This window comes from Pelodiscus sinensis, chromosome 14 (assembly GCF_049634645.1).
Source record: "Pelodiscus sinensis isolate JC-2024 chromosome 14, ASM4963464v1, whole genome shotgun sequence".
In the NCBI taxonomy this organism is placed as follows: Eukaryota; Metazoa; Chordata; order Testudines; family Trionychidae; genus Pelodiscus; species Pelodiscus sinensis.
In genome coordinates, this window is record NC_134724.1 from 39,414,848 (window position 1) to 39,440,034 (window position 25,187).

A 25,187-nucleotide genomic window follows, 5' to 3' on the forward strand; every position below is an offset into this window, starting at 1 on the left:
TCTGTTTAAAATAGTGCAATTTTATTGAAGTGTTTGGAAAATCTCCACTCAGTTACAAAGGCTTGTGCATAAGAGCATAAGAACGGCCAGACTGGATCAGACCAAATGTCCATCTAGCTCAGTATCCTGTCTGCTGACAGTGGCCAATACCAGATGCCCCAGAGGGAGGGATCACAATCGGTAATCCCCATGGCTGTGTCTAGACTGGCATGATTTTCCGGAAATGCTTTTAACGGAAAAGTTTTCTGTTAAAAGCATTTTCGGAAAAGAGCGTTTAGATTGGCACGGACTCTTTTCCACAAAAGCACTTTTCTGCAAAAAAGCCCCGATCGGCATTTTCGCAATCAGGGCTTTTTTGCGGAAAACAAATCTGAGCTGTCTACACTGGCCCTTTTGCACAAAAGGACTTTTGCCTGAATGGGAGCAGCATAGTATTTCCGCAAAAAGCACTGATTTCTTACAGTAGGAAGTCAGTGCTTTTGTGGAAATTCAAGCAGCCAGTGTAGACAGCTGGCAAGTTCTTCCGGAAAAGCGGCTGATTTTCCGGAGAAACTGGCCAGTCTAGACACAGCCCCAGTGATCCTCCCCGTCACCCACTTCCAGAGAAACAGATGCTAAGGATACCATTCCTACCCATCCTAGCTAATAGCCATTGAGCAGGTCCTCACCACATTTGGGGGGGGGGGGGTCAGTTCAGGTAATAACTTCACATTAGACCGGTTTGTGACCAGAGCAAGATGATACAGCTCTGAGGTTCAAAATTGGGGAGAAGTAGCTGGAGCCTCTGTTAGCTCATGACTAGTCAAGAAAAACAGTCATGTAACTCAGCTGGGTGGTGTCTGCTTGTGGATGTCTGGGTAAGTGCAGGACCTGCAGAGATTTGCAGCTTGGCAGGGTATTACAGTGTTAGAGCAGCCCAGTCTGATAGGTCAGAAGGCTCAGCACTGTGCGAGTTCCAGGTTGCAGCTTGGGGATCCCAATAGCCCCACCACCAAAACCCATTCGTTTCTCCTTGAGCCTGATTTTTATATGTAGAGACAAAGTTGCACAAGGACATAAATCATATGGTACAGATTGCCCCAAGCACCAGAGACAGCTCTCCAGCTGGCTCAAGATGGGTGGATGGCTCCATCACCCCTTGGGCTAGCTTGTCACAGAACCACTGGAGAGACGTAGCTTCTGTTCCCTTCATGGCTGGGTATCTAGGGCCCGTAATGTGATGTGTATTGGTTTGTCTGGGATCAGGATGAGGTCAAACTTGGTACCAATATCCACTCCTCTTTTGGTTTCTATCTTGAAGTTCTCCAGCATCTGGGAATAGAACAAAGAAGACAATGAAAATCTATCAGAGATGCAAACTCATCTTTATTAATCCAATAAGGCAAATGGAAGGGAAGGTCTCGTTGCACTGTGGCTGCAGTCAGATGCTTTGCAAGCTTCCCTTAGTAGATGGCTTTGTCAATGCCCTCACTTGTGACCTGCACTAGAAGCTCCCTTGGGTTGAGCAAGATACTGACCTCTCAAAGAAAATAACACTTGCACTTTGGGCCATTTTTTCCAAACTGTGGCACAATAATTTCTTGCTATCAGCCACTATCACCCTCTGGAAGATGCAGAGTTGACTACTGCAGTACAGGAAATTTGCAGGCTGAGCAAGGTGTATGGCATTACTTCTCACCACCCTACACAAAGAAGGATTTTAAGTGACTTAGGTGGATGCCTCTGATAACCAGAGGAAATGAAGTGAGATGTCTAGGAAGATGGCAGCATGGAAAAGCTCCAATATCAAGTCGGATGGAAATACTCTTATCCCTAGTCTTTAAAATGTCCTTGTATTCACTGTATGAGATGATGTTTGTTCTCCTTTCATGCATGCAGGAGTTGATGTGCACACCCAAAAATGTTGCTGATTTGGGGAGGATTTTGTATGGCTGAAGTTTTGCTTTTTTCATGAAATTAAAGAAAACTGGCAAAAATCCTCTACGATCTGCCATAAAACAAGCTATGTGATTGTGAAGCCACCTTGCACTGGGGAAAGGGTCTCAGCAGCTAGAGGGAAATTTATGATGTTGGCTAACGTTTGGGGGATCATTTTAAAATGCCTATTGAAATATTATTACAGTATTATTTTTTTTACAATTTTTAGTTTATAGGTGTCTTCATAGATGGGTGGGTGCTCACCTGTTAACATTACTCCATTGCCACAAAAGGCAGAATCTATGTAAGCAGGGTTAAGTCTACACTACAAAGAAAAGCCGAAAAAAATATGCAAATTGTGCTTCACAATTTGCGATTCTTTTTCCACTTTTCTTCCGAAAGAGGCTTTTCCGACATTTGGCCCACCTACATGGGGCCAAATGTCGGGGGGAAAATCCTCTTTCAGAACATTCCTTCTTCCTCGTAAAACAAGGTTTACAGGGATGCCGACAAAACACATCTGCTTTTCTGACATTTTGATAACCCAGAAAAGCTCTGTAGTCTAGACGTACCCCAGGAGATGCTCTACTACCAACATAGCATGGTGTATACACAGCTGTAAGTTACATCATGGGATGGGGGAGAGGGTAGAGAAGAGATTCATTGGCTTAAGCAGGAGTGTAAACAAGTCTTAAATTCTTTGTTTTCTCCAGTGTATCTCTATATTTCAGATTCTTTAATGCATTTACCCTTATACAACCCTGGGAAGCAGGGCTCTGTTGTTGTTCCTACTGCACAGAGTGACTAAGTGACTTCCCCAAGGTCATGCAGGCATCCTGTGCCAGGGCAGAGACTTGAGTCTGGATCTGTGGTGTCTCGGGCTAGCACCCAACCCACCAGATCTGACTTCTTTGCAACATGTTCATTAGCTGCAGAACTCAAAGCACATTATAAAGGAAGGCAACTATTACGAGCTCCATTTTAGAGATGGGAAAACTGAGACATAGTGGTCCAGAGTCTCAATGGCATTTAGGCACCATTGAAATAACTGGGTGTTAGGTGTTTTGGATCTGGGGCAGAGAGATGAAGTGAATATACATGAACACTGAAAGCTTGGCCTAGATACCAGGGTTTGGAAACCAATGCTACTTCCAGGGCAAAAAAAGACACTCTCCTCCAATTTGGACTGGATCAGGAAAGCCAAAGCACGGTTGGAGTTGCAGTTAGCAAAGGATTTGAAGGATAACAAGAAGGGTTTCTACAGGTATGTTAGCAATAGGAAGGTGTTTGGGGAAAGTGTGGGACCCTTATCAAATGAGGCAGGCCAACCTACTGACAGATAAAATGAAAAAAGCTGAAGTTCTCAATACTTTTTTTTGCATGTCTTTAAAAATAGCTCCCAGACTGCTGCGCTGCGCAGCATAGTATAGGGAGGAGGTGAGTGGCCCCCCGTGATAAAGAACAGGTTAAGGACTCTTTAGAAAAGCTGGACATGCACAAGTCCATGGAGCTGGATTGAATACATCTGAGGATGCTGAGGGAGTTGGCTGATGTGATTGCAGAGCCATTGGTCATTATCTTTGAAATCTCATGGCAATTGAGGGAGATCCTGGATGATTGGGGGGAAAGGTAAATGCCCATCTTTTTAAAAAAGGCAAGGAACTACAGAAGGGTCAGCCTCACCTTAGTCCCTGGAAAAATCATGGAGCAGGTCCTCAAAAATGCATTTTGAAACATTTGAAGGAGAGGAAGGTGATCAGTCAACATGGATTTACCAAGGGCAAACCATGCCTGACCAACCTAATTGGATACGATAAGCCTTGACTTTAGCAAAGGTTTTGATAGTCTACCACAACATTCTTGCCAGCAAGTTAAATATGGCTTGGATGCATGCACTATAAGGTGCATAGAAAGGTGGACTATAAGGTGACTAGTCCACCTTTCTATCCACCTTAAAGTCCATGGACTTATAGTTTGGGCTCCACGGGTGGCAATAGATGGCTTGATGTCTAGTTGGCAGTTGGTATCAAGCGGTATGCCCCAGGGGTTGATTTTGTTTAGCATCTTCATTAATGATCTGGATGATGAGATGGAATGCATCCTCAGCAAGTTCACAGATGACACTAAGCTGAGGGGAGAGTTAATTACACGGGTGGATAGATATAAGGTCCAGAGTGACCTAGACAAATTGGAGGACTGGGACAAAAGAAACCTGATGAGATTTAATGAGGATAAAGGAAGAATCCTGCACTTAAAGCAAAAAAATCCATGCACTGCTACAGGACGGGGACTGACTGTCTAAGCAGCAGTTCTTCAGAAAAAGACCTGGGGATTATAGTAGATGAGAAGCTGAATATGAGTCAACAGTGTGCCTTTGTAGCCAAGAAGGCTAACAGTATATTGGGCCAGCAGATCAAGAGAAGTGATTACTACCCTCTATTCGGCACAGAAGAGGCCACATCTGGAGTACTGCATCTAGTTTTGGGTCTCCCACTATAGAAAGGATGTGGACAAAATGGAAAGAGTCCAGCAAAGGGCAATGAAAATGATTAGAAGGCTGGGGCACATGACTTATGAGTAGAGGCTGAGGAAACTGGGCTTATTTAGTCTGCAGAAGAGAAGAGTGAGGGGTGATTTGATAGCAGCCTTCAACTTCCTGAAGGGGTGTTCCCAAAAGAACGGAGCCATGCTGTTCTCAGTAGTTCAGGATGACAGAATGAGAAGCAGTGGTCTCAAGTTGCAGTGAGGAGAGTCTATGTTGGATATTAGGGGATAAGCTATTTCACTAGAAGGGTGGTGAAGCACTGGAATGAGTTGCTTAGGGAGGTGGTGGAATCGCTATCCTTAGGAATTTTAAGGCCTGGCTTGACAAAGCCCTGGCTGCAATGATTTAGTTGGGATTGGTCCTGCTTTGAGCTAGGGGTTGAATTAGATTACCTGTAGTCTCTTCCCACCCTGATCTTGTATGATGGTATGTTGGTGGGATCTGGGCTTATGGCTTTGGTTCTGCCATGCCCATGCTTGAACACATGCTGGAGCTGGGTTTCCAATTGCTGGTAGTGGATCTCACAGCCATGCTAACATATCCACGCTATGTTACACAGACTCTCTGGCTCGGGTGCTGTTGCATCCACACTGCAATATGACAGGGCTTGAGTAGAACTCAAGCTCATCCCTACCCATCCAGCAAGATCCTAGAAACAGGGTCTTGAATGCTTGCTGCCCAGAGTCAGACTGATTTGTGTGTGGATGGGAGTGGTGGTGGGGGCTTGGGCTACAAATGAATTCAGAGCTCAGCTTCATGTGTAATGTGGGCGCACACTCAGCACCCAGTGAAGCGCAGAAAGGGTACTGCAGGCAGCTTGCTGACACATGCACCTTCCCTGTGATTTTTCAACCTCTTTGGTGTGAATCATCTGCCATACAAGGCTCATTCCCCTTGTACAAGCCGCACAGGCAGCCGAGTGCCTCGCCCTCTGCTTCTGTTACCAAATAGACCTCTATGTTCCTCTGGTTCTTATGCAGATGTCCACACCCCTTGTCTGGCATTGGCCAGGAAGGGGCTTTGTTAGTTCTGTGACCTTGCCAGGGGAGGAAGGTATCAGACTCACATGGACTAGGAAAAGCTGCATCTCCAGCTCAGCAATCCTGCGGCCGAGGCATTGGCGTGGCCCGAAGCCAAAGCTCAGCCCCCTGAAGTATGTGGAGTCCATCTTCAGCCATCTCGCAGGATTAAACAGCTCTGGCTTGGTGAAGAACTTGGGATCCCGGCCCATGGCATAAATTCCAACCTGCACTAGGGACTGTAAGGGAGAAGGAGGATCAATGACTTGCTAGTAGCTCTTCCAGCTGGTGCCCGTCACAGAGGCTGTGCCAGACATCAGTCATGATAGGAGAGTGATTTCAGTCACAATGGTGGAAGAACGTCTCCCCTTAACCAGGTGTGAATCCGCACAAGCATAGATCCACACACAGGCCCAATGGGAAGCCTTCCCCTCAGGGTGGGTGAGATGTTTCACTGACTTTAATGGCTTGCTCCATCAGGAGATTTCTTCTGTAAGAGATGTGCAGCAGGGTGAGGTACTTTTCTCTGTCTAACTGACAATGGTTTCAGAGCCTTTCTGCTCTAGGCCAGTCAAATGTTTATTTCCCGTTTTCTTTGGCCCCATCTAATCTCCTCTTCCACAAACATAAGAAAGGCCACATTGGGTCAGACCAATGGTCCACCTAGCCCAGTATCCTGTCTGCTAACAATGGCCAATGCCAGGTGCCCAGAGGGAGGGATCACAACCCACCTCCAGACAAACAGAGGCTAGGGACACCATTACTACCCATCCTGACTAATAACCATTAATGGACCTACCCTCCATTAATCTATCTAGCTCTTTTTTTAACCCTGTTAAAGTCCGAGCCTTCACCACATCCTCTGGCAAGGAGTTCCACACGTTGACTGCACTGCGTGAAGAAAAACTTCCTTTTGTTTGTTTTAAACCTGCTGCCTATTAATTTATTTTGGTGACTCTTAGTTTTTATATTGTGTCAATAAGTAAATAACTTTTCCTTATTCACTTTTTCCACACCAGTCATGATTTTATAGACCTCTATCATATCCCCCCTTAGTCTCCTGTTTTCTAAACTGAAATGTCCCAGTATTTTAATCTCTCTGCATATGGGACCCATTCCAAGCCCCTAATCATTTTTGTTGCCCTTTTCTGAACCTTTTTCAATGCCAATATATCTTTTTTTTTTTTTTTTGAGATGAGGTGACCACATCTGTACGCAGTATTCAAGATGTGGGTGTACCATGGTTTTACATAGAGGCAATAAGATATTTTCTGTCTTATTCTCTATCCCTTTTTTTAATGACTCCTAACATTCTATTTGTTTTTTTGACTGCCGCTGCACACTGAGTGGATGTTTTCAGAGAACTATCCACAATGATGCCAAATATCTCTCTTGGGTAGATGTAGCTAAATTAGTCCCCATCATATCGTATGTCCAGTTGGGATTATTTTTCCCACGTGCATTACTTTACAGTTACCAGCATTAAATTTAATTTGCCATTTTGTTGCCCAGTCCCTTAGTTTGGTGAGATCTTTTTGAAGCTAATGTGTCCCTGCCCTGGCCTCAATGACAAGCCAAGGGTGTTCTGCACTAGATCTGGCTGACACAATAGTTAAAATGGCTGGGATAGCCTATGGCTGTGCTCCCATGCTAGCCACCACCACTGAAGAGGCACCAAAAGCAGTAATAGGTAAATATTAAGCCAAAGGACTAGTGGTGGCAAAGCCAAAGATCCACAGTTATCTATTCCCCTCCTCCCCTCCTTCCCTCTGGCCCTGTCCCGGGGGAAGCTCACCTTGGCAGGGATGAAATAGTTCTGGAGGATAATCTCCTGTGTTGTGTATCTCTGTAGGGTCACTGCCACCGGATGGAGCCTGCAGGAAGAGGGTGAATCAGGGTAAACCACTTGCTTACAACCAGTATTGTCTCAATGGGCAGAGTATACAGTCAGAACTGTGCATGAGACCACCTGTCTGCCTTAGAAATAAGAGCCCTGCCCAAAAACTCCCCGTGCTATTTTGCTTCTGTTTTAATAGAGGGCCTACCTCTGTTAAATCAGGCTATTGAACTGTTGCTTGTGGTGGGGTATGCAAACCCCATGCTGTCCAGGAAAGAATTAACATTAACCAGCCCTGACCTGCGGCAACTGCAAAAGTATCAGGTAAGGCTGTCAAGCAATTATAAAAAATAATTGCACTTAATTGTACAATTAAAAATATTAATCATTCATAATGTGATTAATCATACTGTTAAACAATTATTGAATACCATTTAAATATTTTTGTTTTCTATATTTTTAAATATATTGAATTCCATTATCATTATACAGAATACAAAGTTTTACCATACTCACTTTATTTTTATCTCTACTTTTAGCATGTCTGTCTGTGCATGCATCTATTTGTCTGCTTGTTCAAGAACTCCTCCTAAACCATAAAAGCTAGGGCTACCAAATGTGGTATGCAGCTTTCTGTTACCCTAACTTAAAGCAAGGTCAGGGTTTTATTGTGGCAGGAAAATGGAAAGTGCCTGAAATCCGATGGTTTTCCACAACATGGAAAGGAAGGGACAGTGAGTGCAGAGAACAGCCAAACTGTAGAGTGACCACTGGGGGCAGTTGCAGCAGGAACACAGTGGCTACCTGCAGATGGGGCTCTTCACCCTGCCGCCCTATGGAGCAGGTAAGTGCTCCTCAGCCCCCCAGCTCGAGCTGGGCCAGGAAAAGCAGCTTGGCCCCAACTCCGTAATTCTGGCTGGGGAACACAGCCCAGCACCAGCTCTAACCCTGCCCTCCTCCCCTGGAGCTCAGGCTGGGGCTCACCTCAGCCCCGGAAGACAGATGGGGGGAGCCAGAAGCCACAGCCCCCAGCGGAATACAGGCAGGAAATCCAGGAGCCACAGCCCAACCTGCCCCTCCTCCCCAGAGCATAGGCCAGAACTGGGAACTGCAGCCTATCTTGGCCCTTCATCCTCTGTGCACAGGCTGAGGTTGGGGACCACAGCCCGCTACCTGACCCCACCCCACCCACAGTAGTTGCCGGGGGAGCTGGGAACCTGAAGAGCTGGGAACCACAACCTGACCGGGAACTGCGGACTGGAGAAAATGCTGGAGCCAGGAACCATACCATGGCCTCCCCATCACCACCTCTGGAGGGGATGTCAGAGCCTGGACGAGACACCAAGGCCAAGCACTGTAGCCCTGGCCCTCCGCCCCCAAACCAGCAACACCTTTACCACTTCAGGAGACCCTGGTAAGCTCCCCATATCTCCTAGCTCCCCCTACCCTGAACCCTCTGCCCAGCTCCTCTCACCTCTACCCTGAGCCCCATCACATACCCAACCCAGTTGAAGCATCTTCTACCATCTGGCAGCTGTGGACCCATATCTGGGCAGGAAAGGTGGAGGTTGGGAACTGATGACAATGTCCTGGAAAGGAAAACTCCTTACCTGAGTGTTTCCTTGATGGCAGCTTTGAGCAGCCGAAGGGCTTTCAACATCTTCAGCTCATCGCCCTGTGCTGCCTGTCTGGCAGCAAAGATCTCTGCCCGCAGCTGCTCCTGCACCGCTGGCGCACGAGCCAGTTCAAACATGGCCCACTGGAGAGTCATGGAGGTCTAGAGCAGAGCACAGGATGGTCATGGGGATCTAGAGCAGAGCATAAGGGAAAGTCCTAGAACTCAAAACCAGCTGGGTCCTGACCCTAGGGATGCTGCTTTGTGGGTGACCCATGCATGCCATGTCACCTCTTTGCCTCAGTTTCTCTGCCTGATGAGAGGGGGTGTGTTATTTTAATGAAGTACCTTGAGATGTTGATGAAGTGTTATAGTCCAGGACTTTTAGAGGAGCCTATGGGAGTGAGGCACCCAAGTGCTAGAACTTCAGTTCCAAGCTCTCACCTGTAGCCTTTGTCTGCTCCACCTTTGAGGCGCATTTTCCTTTGCGGTAAAGTCACTGGAGGCACATCAGAGGGATACCAGACTAAAGATAAGCAATCAAGGAACTATGTTGAGGTTCCATCATTGCTCCTTAGTGAAATGCCAGGCCCCTGGTGATAGTGGGTGCTCCCCACTAACCCTTGTAGCATACAGCAATTACCAGCAATATTGTAATATCACCACCACCCCCTTGCCTGCAGCTCATCCTTACTGTGTCCACTCCTCCTGCCATCATCTCCGTCACATTGGCCTTGATGCAGTCGATGGGCAGCTTGTCCTGCATCAAAAGACTTGACAGGATGCCAGCATATTCCTTTGTGCTTTTCTGGTCCAGTCTGAGCTCTCGGTAGATGTTCTGGATGCACTTGTCAGCTTGGCAAGGGGAAAAGAAAGCAAAGCTGTAAATTCAGCACATAACAGTACATCTATGAGGGCCCAGCCCTCCTACCGCTCCCCATGCTCTTCAACCCACCTCTGAACCCCTGACCCATGAGTCTTCTGAAAGCGCTAATGTGCTTTTATTGAGAGTGGCTTTTAAATGGACTCTCTTAAGGAAAAGGGACTCACCGCTCTAGCCAAAAGCTGTGTGGCTTTTGACTGGAATAGAACATTCTGCTTTCCTAGACTGGCCAGCTTTGGCTGGAATCTTGTACCCAAAGAGAGTATGGGGAATCCTGCACTTCCCTGACATGATGCATCTTTCCTATAATGACCCCAAATGAAGCCATTTGATCCTTTCTGCACCACAGGAAACCCCTCCAGAGCTATCCCTGCTATCGCCCGTCTAATAGAATGTAGTAACACATCAGAGCTCTCCAGTATAGCAACAAGCAAATATCTTGCCAGAGTCACTCCTATAATCAGAAAGAGCTATTTTCTGTGCAAATCTATCCTTTTTCCTCCATGATGCTCCCACAGCTTCCCATCTGTGGCAATGTAGTACTGAGTCTGGGACCTGAACTTGGATCTTCTGCATGGCAGCATGAATACTCTCGCTCTAGCCTTACTCTGAGTTGGGTGTGATCTATGAAGCAATGTGCATGAGCTCTCACCATGCCTGAAAATCACATCCCAGGATTGTACATGGTCCTGCCAGATCTTAGAGTTGATCCTGCGGAGCAGGGCTGGTGGGATGTAGAGCATGGGTGAGGTGGTGTGGAACATCAGAGTCACGGCATCAATGAACTTCTGTGCTTCGGGATCAATGAAATCCTGAAGGAGCCCAAGGCGCACTCCATACAGGACATTGCACACGGCTGCTGGGCAAAAGAAATAACTGTTTGTGCAAATGGATAACCTAAACCTTTCAGCATCTCCCAGAATATCATTCTGGGGAGATGTGAGGCTATTGGCCACAAGCATCTTCATTTCACAGTATGTTTATATGCAGGGCTGCTAGGGCTTCTCTATTAAGGATACAGAGGCAACCATAAATATCTGGCATTTCCTACCTTCAGAGCTTGGCTTTACAACCTTAACATTCTTTTTCATGTAATTCTATCACATATAATAATCTGTACTCTCTCTTATTCCAAGGCCTTCAGTCCAGAGAGAGGCCGTATCTACTTCTCTCTATGCTAGCACTAGCATACTTGTCATTATGCAGCATCAACCAATGCAATATCTAGGACCAAAATGTGGCCACCCATGGAATGCAATTGCAGTGTTTTTAGGCCAGTAGACGCAGTTTGGCAATTCAGAACAAGAAGAAAGAGCAGTACATGTAACTGAGGCTACTGGGAGAGTTTGATGAGGCAGGGCAGCTCTAGCTGAAATTTGGCCAGGATTCTGGAGTCAACAACGTGAAGAATGTGGCATGTGTGGTCAGAGACAGAGTTCAGGGCCAGCTGGTATAAATGAATGCATTTCCATTGACTTCAGTGGAGCTGTGGTGACTTGAACCAGCTACAGAAGTGGTCCTGTAAATAACTTGACCCTGCTGTGAGGACAGGGGACTGGACTTGATTATCTCTCGAGGTCCCTTCTAGTTCTTGTGTTCCACGATTCTGTATTTCATGTATAAGATGTTCAGACATAGTGGGCCAAGAAGTTCTGGATGACCCTTACATTCTAAGGGATAAGGCTAGATACTGACTAATTCTAATCCATGGGATTTGTTTCGTGCTGAAGAGAGTCTGCTGAAGCTTACTTGGGTGCTCATCCAAATAGATTTATTATGCAGAAAGGGTGGATTTTCCATCTTCTATGGGCATTCATATCCTATGGGCTCATCTAGACTATCCTGGGGTATGTCTACACTACCCTCCTAATTCGAACTAGCTCCTTCCACGAGGAGTACAGCTAGTTCGGATTAGGAAGCCTAATCCGAACTAGCTACTCCGTGCCACGTGTAGCCGCGCAGCACGGGGTTCGAGCTGTTGGCATTTAAAAATGGCGCCGGCCGGCTTCAAGCAAATGAAGCCCGGGAAATTCAAATCCCGGGCTTCATTTGCAAGTGTGGTATGCCTACATTACCCTCCTAGTTCGAATTAGGAGGGTAGTGTAGACATACCCCTAGAGTGTTGAAAGAGGATATGCAAATTCCATAGGAATTTGCATATCTTCTTCCAATCTCACTTTTGAAAGTGGAGCTTTCAAAAGTGAAAGTAGTTTAGACGCAGCTTTTTCGGCGAACTCCCCCCACCCCACCCCCTCTCAAAAAGCCACATAAACCTCATTTTTTGAGGAAGAGCAGCTTTTCAACAAAGGGGGAGGGTTCACCAAAAAAGCCGCGTCTAAAATACTTTCACTTTAAAAAGCTCTGCTTTCGAAAGTGAGATTGGAAGAAGATATGCAAATTCCCACAGCGTAGTCTAGATGATCCCTATGGCTACGTCTACACTGGCCCCTTTTCCGGAAGGGGCATGTAAATTTCAGCAGTCGTCGTAGGGAAATCCGCGGGGGATTTAAATATCCCCCGCGGCATTTAAATAAAAATGTCCGCCGCTTTTTTCCGGCTTTTAAAAAAGCCGGAAAAGAGCGTCTAGACTGGCCCCGATCCTCCGGAAAAAGTGCCCTTTTCCGGAGGCTCTTATTCCTACTTCAAAGTAGGAATAAGAGCCTCCGGAAAAGGGCACTTTTTCCGGAGGATCGGGGCCAGTCTAGACGCTCTTTTCCGGCTTTTTTAAAAGCCGGAAAAAAGCGGCGGACATTTTTATTTAAATGCCGCGGGGGATATTTAAATCCCCCGCGGATTTCCCTACGACGACTGCTGAAATTTACATGCCCCTTCCGGAAAAGGGGCCAGTGTAGACGTAGCCCATATGTCTAGTTTAGCCCCTTCTTATGTAAGGGGGCATTTGCAAAGTCACAGGAATCGGGCAGGTGGATTTAGGCTCATATCCACAAACACAGTCCCTAATTCGCTAGTGCAAATAGACTGAGCTCAGCAGGAGCTTTTCTCTGCTCCCTCCAGCCCCAGATGCCCCCACCGAGCCAATGAAAGCTGACATGCTGCCATATCATGCCAGCTCAACCTACTCACACTCCAGGGCAAAGCGGAATAGCTCATTGGTGAGGTCGGCCGTCCACCTTCCCTGGCCACTCTTCTCGATCTGGACTCGGACCCTCTTGACAAAGTCCTCACCCACCTCGTTCAACAGAGGCACAAAGCACTTGAGCAGCTGCAGGGACAGGGCCTCTTTGTTCAATATCAGGCGGTCAGAGCGCCAGGCCTCTCCCTTCCTGGGAAAAATCAAAGGAAGATCACTTATATCATTGTGTGCCCTGGGATGTCCCACCTTTCATAGTGAGGCACAGGATAAGCCCATTCCTCCCTCCACCCAGTCCCTACCCACTCTCAAATCCGCCTCGTCTCTCCCATGAAGTAGACAGACAGATTTTTCCTTCATGGCACCACTGCTCCCTGTCCAGCTGCTATGCCCTTGCTGGCCTGATCCCATTTGAATTCCTTCTCATATATTGAGTCAAATGCTCCAGACCGGAGTCCTGGATGACAGTGCCATGGGTTCTAGCAACAGGGAAGTAAGTTATTCATGGTGTGTAAGCTAGGGATCAAGGAAGACACCAGTTAGGAGTTGAGACCTGTTTCTCTATTACCAGTAACCCTACCTGACCCACTTGAGCTTCAGACAAGTCCCTAAGAATTAGGCACCACCCACTTCACTCCCCAGCTGATGCTCTGAGTTCAGAGGCATCACTATGACAATGCCCCTCTTCTCACATCATGCTACATTCCTCATATCCTAGATCACTACTTTAAGGAGAGCTTTGCTATCTTTGTCTTTTGAAAGAGTTCCCTCCTTCCCCCACAATTTTCCATTCACCCTACCTTGGGAGAGTTCATTTCTTTCCTGAGTGTCTCTTTACTTGGCCTGACAAGAGGGTTAGAAGCAGCCTGGAGAAAGGGCTGTTGTATGCCCTTTTATAGCCCTTACTTACTTGAGAAGCACTCCATATGGCTTGTTGCGGAAGTCACGGTAGGCCACCCAAGGTGGCACCATGAACCTCTCTGGGTAGTTGCCCTCCGATTTAAAGAGAGTAGCAGCATCTTCAGGGTTAATTATATTCACACTCTCGTAGAAGCCGAGTTTCTCCCTGTGACATTTGACAGGGGATTAGGACATTTCCACAAGCAAAGAGCCCTGAAGAAAATCTTATTCACTGTTCTGATAAATGCTTAGTGGGGCAGGAGTTGCCTTATAAGTAGCAATTCACAATGGCTAGAATCAGGATCAATAAGCATCTAAAAGTCTGCTGCTGATCAAAACGATAAGCCTAATCCAAAATTTGGAGCAGTCTTTCCACTGACACCAGTGAACTCTGGATCAAGCCCTGTATGAATTATGTACTTACTTAACCTGAAATGTCTAAAGCATGCTCATTGCAGTTGCCTCTGGAAGTGTGTTGTATGTAAAAATGAGTCACTATCAAAACTCTAATGACATAAATAACATGTGTAACATGCTGTATGGGAAGGTCAAAGGATGAGCTTCTCAGCAGCATCCCAGTGATGTAGCAGCACAAATCCCATTATCTACCAACAGGACATATGATCTTAAATCACTTGACCATTCTGACTCCAGAGGATTTTAGACCAGCCCTTAACTAGTGTTTCATCCCACACAGACTGGAAACTGCACTCAGTGACTCAAGAGGTCTCTTCCCTTCTGTTTTAATACCTCTTCATTTGGTTAGTACTTGGGATTGGCATGCAGGAGAACTGACTTCTATTATTGACTCCATCTATGAGTCCAAGTCATGCCCCCTTCCCCTGCCTTCATTTACCCTTCTTTTAACAATAATATACCCCCCATCCTAGGGGTGTCATGAGGTTTGTTTAGTTATTAGTGTAGTTTAGGGTTGGTTTTGCTTGCAGTCCTTAGATAAAAGGGGTCATCACAGGAGTTGAACATGGAAATTAGTTGGTCTGGAGTTCATAGTCATTCAGTCTAAGATGGAGTAGCCCCATACAATGGGGATTCCAGCCAGTCCCACGAGAAGAGTTTTCCTTGGATTTCCACTCAGAAATTGGTCAGGTGATTTTATTTTCTGTCTTAATGTCAAACCCTGTCACAGCATCACAGTACTCTTCCTTGTGGTTTGCCAAGCTCAGCTGCTCATTTAATCTTCCTCACTTAACCCCTTTCTTGCTCTTTTCTGAGCTCCCTTCCTGTTTCCAATATCTTGCTGATATTCATGCTAAGACTCAGCTGCTCCTATCATGGAATCTGAGCCCACCATGGTCTTGGAAGTATGGGTATGGCTACACATCAAAGTTATTTTGGGATACCAGAGGCATCGCGAAACAGCTACCCCGTGTCTTCACAAGCCTCCTGTTATTTCAAAATATTTTACGGAATAACAGGCACGCTATTTCGGCATCCCGGTAACCCTCATTCCACGAGGGTTAAGGGATGATTTGAAATAGCCTATTTCAAAATAAACTCGAAATAAGTACGCAATTTGCATAGCACAAATTGCGTATCTTATTTCGAGTTAAGAGTGCAGTGTAGATATAGCCTATCTGTCCTAACAAGAGGGAAATGTTATTGCCATTTCACAAATGGTGCACCAAGATAGAGAGACCAATGGCCAGATTTTGAAAGATACTTAGGCATCAGTGTGCTCAGCCTTGCAATGTTTAACTGGTTGAGGAGCCTAAATCTCATTCTCAAAAGGGATTAGGCACCTAAGAGTCTAAATCAGGGCTACTCAACACGTGGCCCGTGGGCCACATGTGCGGCCCATTTGTTTGTGGCCCACGGTGCGGTTTCAGTTTACATAGGGCTCAACACGTGGCCCACAGATGTCATCCTTTGAACATGGCCTCCACTGGGAACATGCTCCACAATGGTGAGGTAGCTCACAGGTAGGGTGAGCACTGAACGATGCAAGTGGACGGGCTGGCTGGAACAGACGGGTAGAGAGTGTGTGTGTTTCTAGCCCACTGGGAGGAGGTGCCGGGAGTGCTGGGGTATTATGGGAAGTGCTTTGTATTCATGACAGTCTGTGTGAAAGAAGCAATTTGCATATATTTGCGTGTATATTTGCATGTATATGCAACCCCACTTAAGTTGCAGCCCTTGGCATGTGCTGTGAGTATCATCGTGGCCCCCAGGGCCAGGGCCAGCACACAACATTTTGTCACCTGAGGAAGGGAGCTCAAATGATGCCCCCATACTCCCTCGCTTGGGCCAAAACTTTGAAAGGTCTCAATTCTGCCTTCTTCCTGTTCTACTCCTCTCATGGGACTGCTCTGCTGCCTACATATGCACCAGCAGCAGACACAATTTACTACACTCTGGGTCCTAATAGCATCTCCCCCCCCCCCCCCCCCGCCCCACACACACACACACACACAGAGTCTGGCACCTGAGGCGTCCACCTCATGGTAAGGCCAGCCCTGACCAGGGCTTCCAAAGTTGAGTAGCCCTGATCTACTTCCTATTGGCTGTCCATGGGAGTTTGACTCCTAAGGACATAAATCCCTTCGGCTCCTAAATAAGTTGGGTTATTACAATGCTGAGCACAGCAGTACCTAAATATCTTTACAAATCTGGGCCTAAGTCAGCTTGTCATGATCATACATAAAGGAGGATCACGGGTCTCCATCATCCCAGGCTAGAATCCAAACCATTGAACCACCCTTCTTCTTCTGTCTGAAAACAAAGAGTTGCCCAGAACCATGTTTAAAGGGTACTTGCACCAACCCAAAGTATCAATTACCCGGCAGTGCTGCATGAAGCTTTGATGTCATGTTTTAACATCTCAGGAAAAAGCACCTCTTTTGAAAATACTGACCTGTACCTCCCTATGTCTGTTTTCCCACCTGCAAAGCAGGAGTGATAAATTACCTACCTCACAGATTAAATTTCATTGTCTCCTTATGAATGGGCCTTGAAACCCTGGATTTAGTGGCGCAGCTGCTCTGGGTCTGTCACTCTGGGAGCGATCAAGGGGCAATCAGGATGAAGAAGGGTCACTCTTCCTGTCTGCACATGGCACACAGTGAAGAATTTGAGCTGATTACAGTATGGCTTTGGAGCCAGAGCCTGGGTCTGCTTAAGGCAAAAGGGGTATATAGAAGAGTTGGGGTGTCAGCCAGAATAACCCTGATGCACTGGGGTGTCAGCTGTGTCACCAGTTTCAAGAAGGCAGAATCTGTTTCCCCTTCACCCCTTCATGCTGACTCACTTCCTCTAGCAGGCAGAGAGCCATGATTGTACTTTCCATTTGCCACACAATACTCTCTTTGAGAAAGCTGGCATGGGGCACGTCACTAGCCTTGCACAGATCATGCAAGAATGATCTGTAGCTGCCTCCTGAGCCAAAGTGCAAATGGCAGTTGCCCTTTAACACCCAGCCATAATCAATCTTTTAAACGACATCATCTCCCCATCCCACAGCCTTGTGTTCCATAGGGTCACTCCCCAAATGTCCTTCGTAGGGAGCTGCTAACACTTGCAACTCCAAACCAATGGGAATTGCCAGAGATGAGCACCACCCATGATCAGGCCCCAGTTACTGAGGTAACACACCCATTGCTTCCAAAGGGAACTGAGCACAACTAAAGAATAAAGGCTTTAGGATTTGGCCCATGCAAACTAAATTAGCCCCAGCTGTGTAAGATATATAAGGCAGTGGGCAAATCCATAAGCCTATGTCTAGGGATGATTTAGGGCCCATGAGAATCTCTCATGACTAAAATAACCCTGAGGTTAGACAGATACTGGCAGAAGCACAAAACATCTTTATTAATTGTTCAACATCTTTATTAATGACCTGGATGAGGAGATGGATTGCACCCTCGGCATCCTCAAATTGGAGGGTTGAGCCAAAAGAAATCTGATGAGGTTCAACAAGGAGAAGTGCAGAGTCCTGCACTTGGGATGAAAGAATCCTAAGCATTGCTGAAGGCTGGGGTCTGACTGGCTAAGCAGTTTGGCAGAAAAGGACCTGGGGGTTACAGTGGATGAGAAGCTGAATGAGTCAACAGTGTGCCCTTGTAGCCAAGAAGGCTAATGGACCAATGGGATTCATTGGTAGGAGCATTGCCAGCAGATCTAGAGATGTTATTTTTCCCGTTTATTTATGAGGCCACATCTGCAGTATTGCGTCCAATTCTGCTCCCTCCCTCTATTACCGGAAGCATGTGGATACATTGGAGGAAGTCCAGCAAAGAGTAACAAAAGTGATTAGGGTACTGGAGTACATGATTACAAGGGATATGGGCTTGTTTCGTCTACAGAAGAGAAGAGTGAGAGGGGATTTGATAGCAGCCTTTAACTAGCTGAAGGGGGGTTCCAAAGAGGATGGAGAGATGCTGTTCTCACTAATGATGGATGGCAGAATGAGAAGCAATGGTCTCAAGTTGCAGTGGGGGGTGGGTCTAGCTTGGATATTAGGAAAAACTATTTCCCTAGGAGGGTGGTGAAGCACTGGGATGGGTTCCCTAGGGAGGTGATGGAATCTCCATCCCTCGAAGGTTTTAAGTCCTGCCTTGGCAATGCCCTGGATGGGATTGATTTAGTTGGGGTTGGTCCTGCTTACGGCAGGGTGTTGGACTTAATGACTTCCTGCGGGGTCTTCCAACCCTATGATTCTATGACAGATTAAAAATAGAAGGCCAGCACCTCAGTTGGTGTAAGTGGACACAGCTGCATTGCAATGTATTGAGCTCCCCTGACTTTCACTAATGTAAGATCTGGCCCATCGACTCATGGAGCAGGGATATTGAAAAGCGTGTAATTAATCAGTCAATCTATAGAGTTAGCACTGCAAGCACTCAATCCCTGCTTGTGCCCGATCTGGCAACTACCCAGCTGCAGGTCTGCATGAAAAGTAATTTATGTGCCAGTAGGCAGGCAGCCCAGCTCACATCAGGTCCCAGGAGCTATCCCCTGCTGCCACTCTGCATGAAAAGTAATTTAGGGGCTGAGTGGACAGGCAGCCAGCTCAGTCCCAACTCGCACTGGGTCCCGGGAGCTACCCCCGCTGTAGCTCTGCAAGGAAAGTATTATTGCAGAGCTGCAGTGGGACGTAGCTCCCAAGACTCAGCACAAGCTGTGACTGAACTGGGCTGTCTGTTTGCCAGCTCCTAAATTACTGTTCGTGCAGAGTCACAGTACGGGCAGCTCCCAGGACCTGGCACAAGCCGGGACAGAGCCAGGCTGCTGGCCAGCCTTATAAAAAATTTACTGGCAGAGCTGCAGGGAGGGAGGAAGAGGGGAAAGGGGATTGCATGTAGTCGGTAGCATTAACTGGTAAGCTTTCACTTATCGGTTAATTGTTTGACTGACTACACTATTACATCTCTAGTCTGGAGACAAGTATCAGAGGGGTCGCCGTGTTAGTCTGAATCTGCAAAAGCGACGAGGAGTCCTGTGGCACCTTATAGACTAACTGAAGTGTAGGAGCAGAAGCTTTCGTGGGCAAAGACCCACTTCGTCAGATGCTAGTCTGGAGACAAGCTTGTTGTTTATAATAAAGTCCTAAAGATCCTGCCAGCCGAGGGAGTGTGATCATGGTAGCAATTAACATGTAAATGAACAATGTAAATGGCCACTTCCAGCCATGTTGTCTTTTTTGGTAAAGCTACAAATGTCTGATATGCAGAGAAAAAGGTAAATCCAGGGCCTCTTGTCTTGTTATATTAACTGGTCATTGAATTGGGCATGTGCTGCAGTGACAGAGTGAAATTACACTGGGTGTTGTTACGTGGTCACTCCGTGGGGCTTTGTATCTCTGCCCTTCCCTCTGGTGTCTCAGCTTCTAGATGTATAAGCCTACATGGGAGAGGAAGGTTGACTTTCTGGTGAAGCCACCAGCCAGCCCTAAATGTGGCCTGGACCAAACGGTATTGTAGGAACTTTCAGCCCAGAATCTCTGTACTAAACTATTAGTTTTCCAGTCTCTCCTACAGATGGCAGCTGAAATCAGGGTCTCTTTGAGCTCAACACTGTATGTTTTTTCAGGGGATGGAGGAGGAGGACTGTCTCTCAGACTTGCCCACCTCAAAACCCAAAGAAGGCAATGACTTGCCCACTATCATGCAAGAAATCAGTACTAGAGCCTAGGCTGCCTCACTCCCAATCCAGTGCCTTATCTGCTGAGCCAATGGATCTCAAACTTTTTTTCTCATGACACAGTTGAAAAAAATTGTTGATGGCGCAACCCTACATAATTTGACTCGAGCGTGAGCTCTGGGGTGGAGTGGAGGAGAAGAGCTTTGGGGTGTAGAAGGGGGCTTTGGCTTTGGGGCGCAGGGCTGGGGCCGGAAGCGCTTACCTTGAGCAACTTCCAGTCAGCAGTACAGCAGGGGTGCCAAGACAGGCTTCCTGTGCTCCTGGCACGGCAAACCCTGCTGCACCGCAGAAGCAGGTTCCAATGGGAGTGTGAAGCAAATGCTCAGGGCAGTGGCAGGGCGCAGAGCCCTGTGCTTTCTTCCCTCCCACCTAGGAGCCGGGCCTGCTGCCGACCGCTTTTGGGGTGCAGCACGGTCTGAAGTGCCAAGACCGGCAGGAAGCCTGCCTTGGTGTCTCCTCTGGTCACCTGATCCCCCTGCAGCAACGAGACCCCGTGTCTGACATTCCACCTCCCACTGTTTGGTGCCAACCCGTAGTTTGAAAATCACTGCACAAGACCATACTGCCCCTCTGCTTATACTACTGGTGTGGAGTCCCGGGGGCACAGTGAAAGCAGATCTCCAGAAGGGGCAGATGGATAGGATTCTCCCACAAGGCATTGTGAATCCATGTCTTCCAACTCCCTCTCTATTGCCCTACCTACTAGACCGCGTTACCGCAACACCCCATCTATACGCACTTGACCCCCCAATTTCTTTTATGCCACTGAGCTACCCTTATCCAAGATGTGCAGAGCAGAGAGGGAGCTGCCCAAAGGGGGCCTGCATCCCAGTGTCTTACCTGTAAATGGGTCCAAACTTCTGGAACTTGTGGATCATGATGTTGTGGACGTTGTGGAAGCCACCCTCCTGCCAGAAGTGATAGAGGTTGAGCCAACCCGTTCTCCAGTTGCCTGGGAGCTCGTTGAAGGGCAGGCCCACCTTCCCTTGGAGGGAAGGAGGGTGCAGTTCACTAGCAGCTGTGTAAGCCCTGCAGTAGCCAGGGACCTGGCTGTCCTTTGTGGGGGAGAGAATCCAGAAAATGCTGGGATTGGCTAAAGCTGGCAAACGCAAGCCACCTCTGGCTAACATGGCCTAAAGGAAGGGAGAGCAAAACCAACCAGTCACCTTGTGAAGGAAAATTCCTGCAAACTGGCCCGCATTCCAAGAGCCTTGCTCTTATACTAACATGATCTCTTCAAGGATATGAACTAGCCAGTTGAATCATTGCTGCAGTCCTTGCCTCCCAATCACTTTGACAATTATAGTTGGCACTGGATGGTTAGTGCAAGCCCCGCCCAGAGGAATGCAGGAGTAATGGGGGAGCAAAACGGGGAAGACATGGCTGGCTACGCCCATGTCCTAGTGAGAAGGTTCAGAAATGCATTTCTTTGCACATGTTCAGATCTGCTAGGCTAATCCTAATCTTCGATGCCCCAAGAAGCTAGTTATTTTACTTTGGAAGGGGGGGAGGAAAGGGGAAGACACAGCTCAAAGACTGTAATCCAGATCCTCAAAGACTTTCTGGTTCATAATTTCCATTTAAGTCAAATCTCTATATAATTACTGTATCACCTACCTCTTTTAATCAGCAGATCTCAAAGTACTTTACAAAGGATCATCCCCCTTTTACAAAGGAGAAAACTGAAGCCCGGGAAGGTTGATGTAATGCAGCAGCCCAGTGTCAAAGCTAGGAATAGATCCCAATCTCCTGGCTTTTCGGCCAGGACTCTCCCCACCATGAAATAGGACTCTGCCAAAGGATACTCTGCAAAGAAAAATTGAATTCACTCAAAATGTGTTCTGGATCAAGAGGAGAATTGGCTGTTTCAAAGTAGCCTGCTCTGGTGATTTTTATCCAAGCCTTGTGGCATTTGGTGTTTTTCTTAAAGCTGCAGTTCCTGGAATCTCATCTTTGGGGGGTTTTGAAGTTGCTGTGAAAGGACTGAAATTGTAAAACAAGTGCACCATGAAGTCTCAGAAAGTAGGAGGCAAAGAAAAGAAAACGTGTTGTGGTGAAACATCTTCTTTGTCTCAGCAGCATCAGCACTTCTCCTTTTGGCAAGATGGGCCTGGGGAAAACCAACTCCTGTCTGCTGCACTGGCTAGGCAGCCTTGCCCCGAACAGGCACTCTGGGCTGTCTGTTTACCCTATGGAGAAGGGCAGCCTCTCATCAGGAGGCACTTGCTCCTCTGCTGCTACTGTCGCAGTAACAGCTTGTCTCTGTCTCTCTTCTCCCTTCTCTCAACAGGGGAGGAGTTGAAAAACAGAGGCAGGCAGCCCTTTATTGGATACATCTGATCCCAACTGGCTGTGGTAACTCCTTCTCTGCTGATAGGGAAGAGCCCTTCAGCATTCTATAGCCTAGACGCGCGCACGCACACACACACCCTTCCAATAGCCTCTTGCAGTGCTGTGGAGCTGCTGCTAGGCTTGCTACAGCTTCTTTCTAGGACTCCCTCCCATTCCTTTGCTTGCTGCCCCTTGGGGGCCCTACTGCCTTGCTCTTCAGAGAGGGAGTGAGGGATCCCCCCATATCTACAGTTGAAACCACCTGCAAGTTCCTTCCTGGCTGCCTGCTGTTGCTGTCTCTGCTGCTGCCTTGGAGGGGAGGTAGAGGAGGACCTTGGCTGCTGAAGGAGTGTGCAGAAATCCTGCAGGACTCTCTGCAGGGGGCTTACTGCTGGATTGAGTAACAACAATGGGGGGGACTTGTGGTGGGGAAACGGGTTGTGTGGTACACTCCCCTAGTCTGATCTGCACTCCCACCTACCATCTGCCTCTGCTCCTCAGTCCTGGCCTCAACTGCTTGCATCAACTTTTTCCACATTTGAAATTGCCAGCGGCAGCCACATAGACTGAGATTGCAAGCACATATGGACACACATGCCTTCCTCTTCCCCTTGAATTGGTTCTTCCCTCTCCTGCTGCTTCTGACTGGTGGAGCCTTGCTGTTGGACAATTGTGGGGCTTGGGCCTGTCTCTGCCCTCCATTCCTCACACTTGTCCGTTCTGGATCTTTAACAGCTCTCAGCAGAGCTAGTTACTGTTTGCTGTTAGTGGCAAAGGTCGAATCAGAGAATTTAACCCAAGCCTGCATGGCAAATTTATTAGGAAGGAATTAAGTTCCTCTCCTAGTCCCACACAGTGCCTGCTTGGCAAACAGGAAAAGTGGTTAACAGACAGCCCCTTTCTCATATGTTCTTCTCCGTTTTCTGGTCTGATCCCCCACAGCAAGACTGGTTGCTCTGAAAGCCCCTTGATTCACAGTTCCATAAAGCAGACCATCACTGTCTTCTTCAGGTGCTTAAATTAATGGATCCCCACCACCAATTTACTTTGCTTGAGTCTTCTACTCTCTCCCCAAAAGCGGCGAGGAGTCCTGTGGCACCTTATAGACTAACTGAAGTACAGGAGCATAAGCTTTCGTGGGCAAAGACCCACTTCGTCAGATGCATGTAGTGGAAATTTCCAGAGGCAGGTATAAATATGCAGGCCAGAATCAGGCTGGAGATAACGAGGTGAATCCAATCAGGGAGGATGAGGCCCAGTTCTAGTAGCTGATCTGGAGGTGTGAATACCAAAATAGCAGAAGCTGCTTTTGTAGTTAGCCATTCACAGTCTTTGTTTAATCCAGAGTTGATTGTGTCAAACTTGAAGATGAACTGTAGCTCAGCAGTTTCTCTTTGAAGTCTGGTCCTGAAGTTTTTTTGCTGCAGGATGGCTACCTTTAGATCTGCAATTGTGTGTCCAGGGAGATTGAAGTGTTCCCCTACAGGTTTTTGTATGTTGCCATTCCTAATATCTGATTTGTGTCCATTGATTCTTTTACGTAGGGTCTTTCCAGTTTGGCCGATGTATATAGCAGTGGCGCATTGTTGGCACATGATGGCATATATTACATTAGTAGATGTGCAGGAGAATGAACCAGTGACAGTATGGCTGATCTGGTTAGGTCTTGTGATGGTGTTGCCGGTGTATATACATGGGCAGAGTTGGCAGTTACTAATTTTTACCTAATTAGTATTTTTGGAAAGAGCTAGGAAGGGTGGTACCCCAAATCACCCCTCTTTTACTCATCAGTCATTCACCTTGGCTTATGCATGACCTTTTGCTGTGAGATTATGATGACTAAGTCAGCTTGTGTTCCATGCTGGAACTTCACTTATATGATTAAGTTTGCAGATGACACCAAACTGGGTGGGGTTGCAACTTCTTTGGAGGATAGGGACATAATTCAAAATGACCTTAGCAAGTTAGAGAAATGGTCAGAGGTAAACAGGATGAGGTTTAATAAAGAGAAATGCAAAGTGCTCCACTTAGGAAGGAACAATCAGTTCCATACATACAAGATGGGAAGCGACTGTCTAGGAAGGAGCATGGCGGAAAGGGATCTAGGGGTCATAGTGGACCACAAGTTGAATATGAGTCAACAGTGTGATGCTGTTGCAAAAAAAGCAAATATGATTCTAGGTTGTATCAACAGGTGTGTTGTAAGCAAAACTCATGAAGTCATTCTGCCGCTCTACTCTGCACTAGTTAGGCCTCAGCTGGAGTACTGTGTCCAGTTCTGGATGCCACATTTCAAGAAAGATGTGGAGAAATTGGAAAGGGTACAGAGAAGAGCGACAAGAATGATTAAAGATTTAGAGAACATGACCTATGAAGCCAGGCTTCATGAACTGGGCTTGTTTAGTTTGGAAAAAAGAAGATTAAGGGGGGGACATGATAGCGGTTTTCAAATATCTAAAAGGGTGTCACAAGGAGGAAGGAGAAAATTTGTTCCTCTTGGTTTCTGAGGACAGGACAAGGAGTAATGGGCTTAAAGTGCAGCAGGGGAGGTTTAGATTGGACATTAGGAAAAAATTCCTAACTGTCAGGGTGGTCAAATATTGGAATAAATTGCCAAGGGAGGTGGTGGAATCTCCCTCTCTGGAGATATTTAAGAACAGGTTAGATAGACATCTGTCAGGGATGGTGTAGACGGAGCTTGGTCCTGCCTTGATGGCGGGGGGCTGGACTCGATGACCTCTCGAGGTCCCTTCCAGGCCTATTATTCTATGATTCTATGCCAGACTCCGCATGCAGATGTCCACTGCAGATGTAGTTGGCTCAAGCCTACAACCCCTCCTTTCATGCATGGGACAAAGTGATGGCAGTTCCCCCCAACATCCTCCGCTCTCTG

General features: G+C 47.1%; 1 protein-coding gene across 2 annotated transcripts; it reads right to left on the minus strand.

The window, feature by feature from the left end:
* CYP11A1 (cytochrome P450 family 11 subfamily A member 1) lies at nt 1-23,862 on the minus strand. Of its 2 annotated transcripts, XM_075897597.1 has the most exons (10): nt 21,581-23,862; nt 20,804-21,096; nt 13,818-13,973; nt 12,901-13,100; nt 10,469-10,672; nt 9,628-9,788; nt 8,929-9,095; nt 7,277-7,355; nt 5,529-5,720; nt 1-1,311 (listed from the first exon to the last, which is right to left on the minus strand). In XM_075897597.1, the coding sequence occupies exons 2-10, from the start codon at nt 21,091-21,093 to the stop codon at nt 1,189-1,191; spliced, it is 1,572 nt and encodes a 523-aa protein (XP_075753712.1). In that variant the 5' UTR covers nt 21,094-21,096; nt 21,581-23,862; the 3' UTR covers nt 1-1,188. The 2 variants fall into 2 exon arrangements, with proteins under 2 accessions (XP_075753712.1, XP_006121145.3); XM_006121083.4 differs by lacking the exon at nt 21,581-23,862 and having other exon boundaries at nt 20,804-21,152.
* Between the last annotated feature and the right edge of the window lie 1,325 nt (nt 23,863-25,187).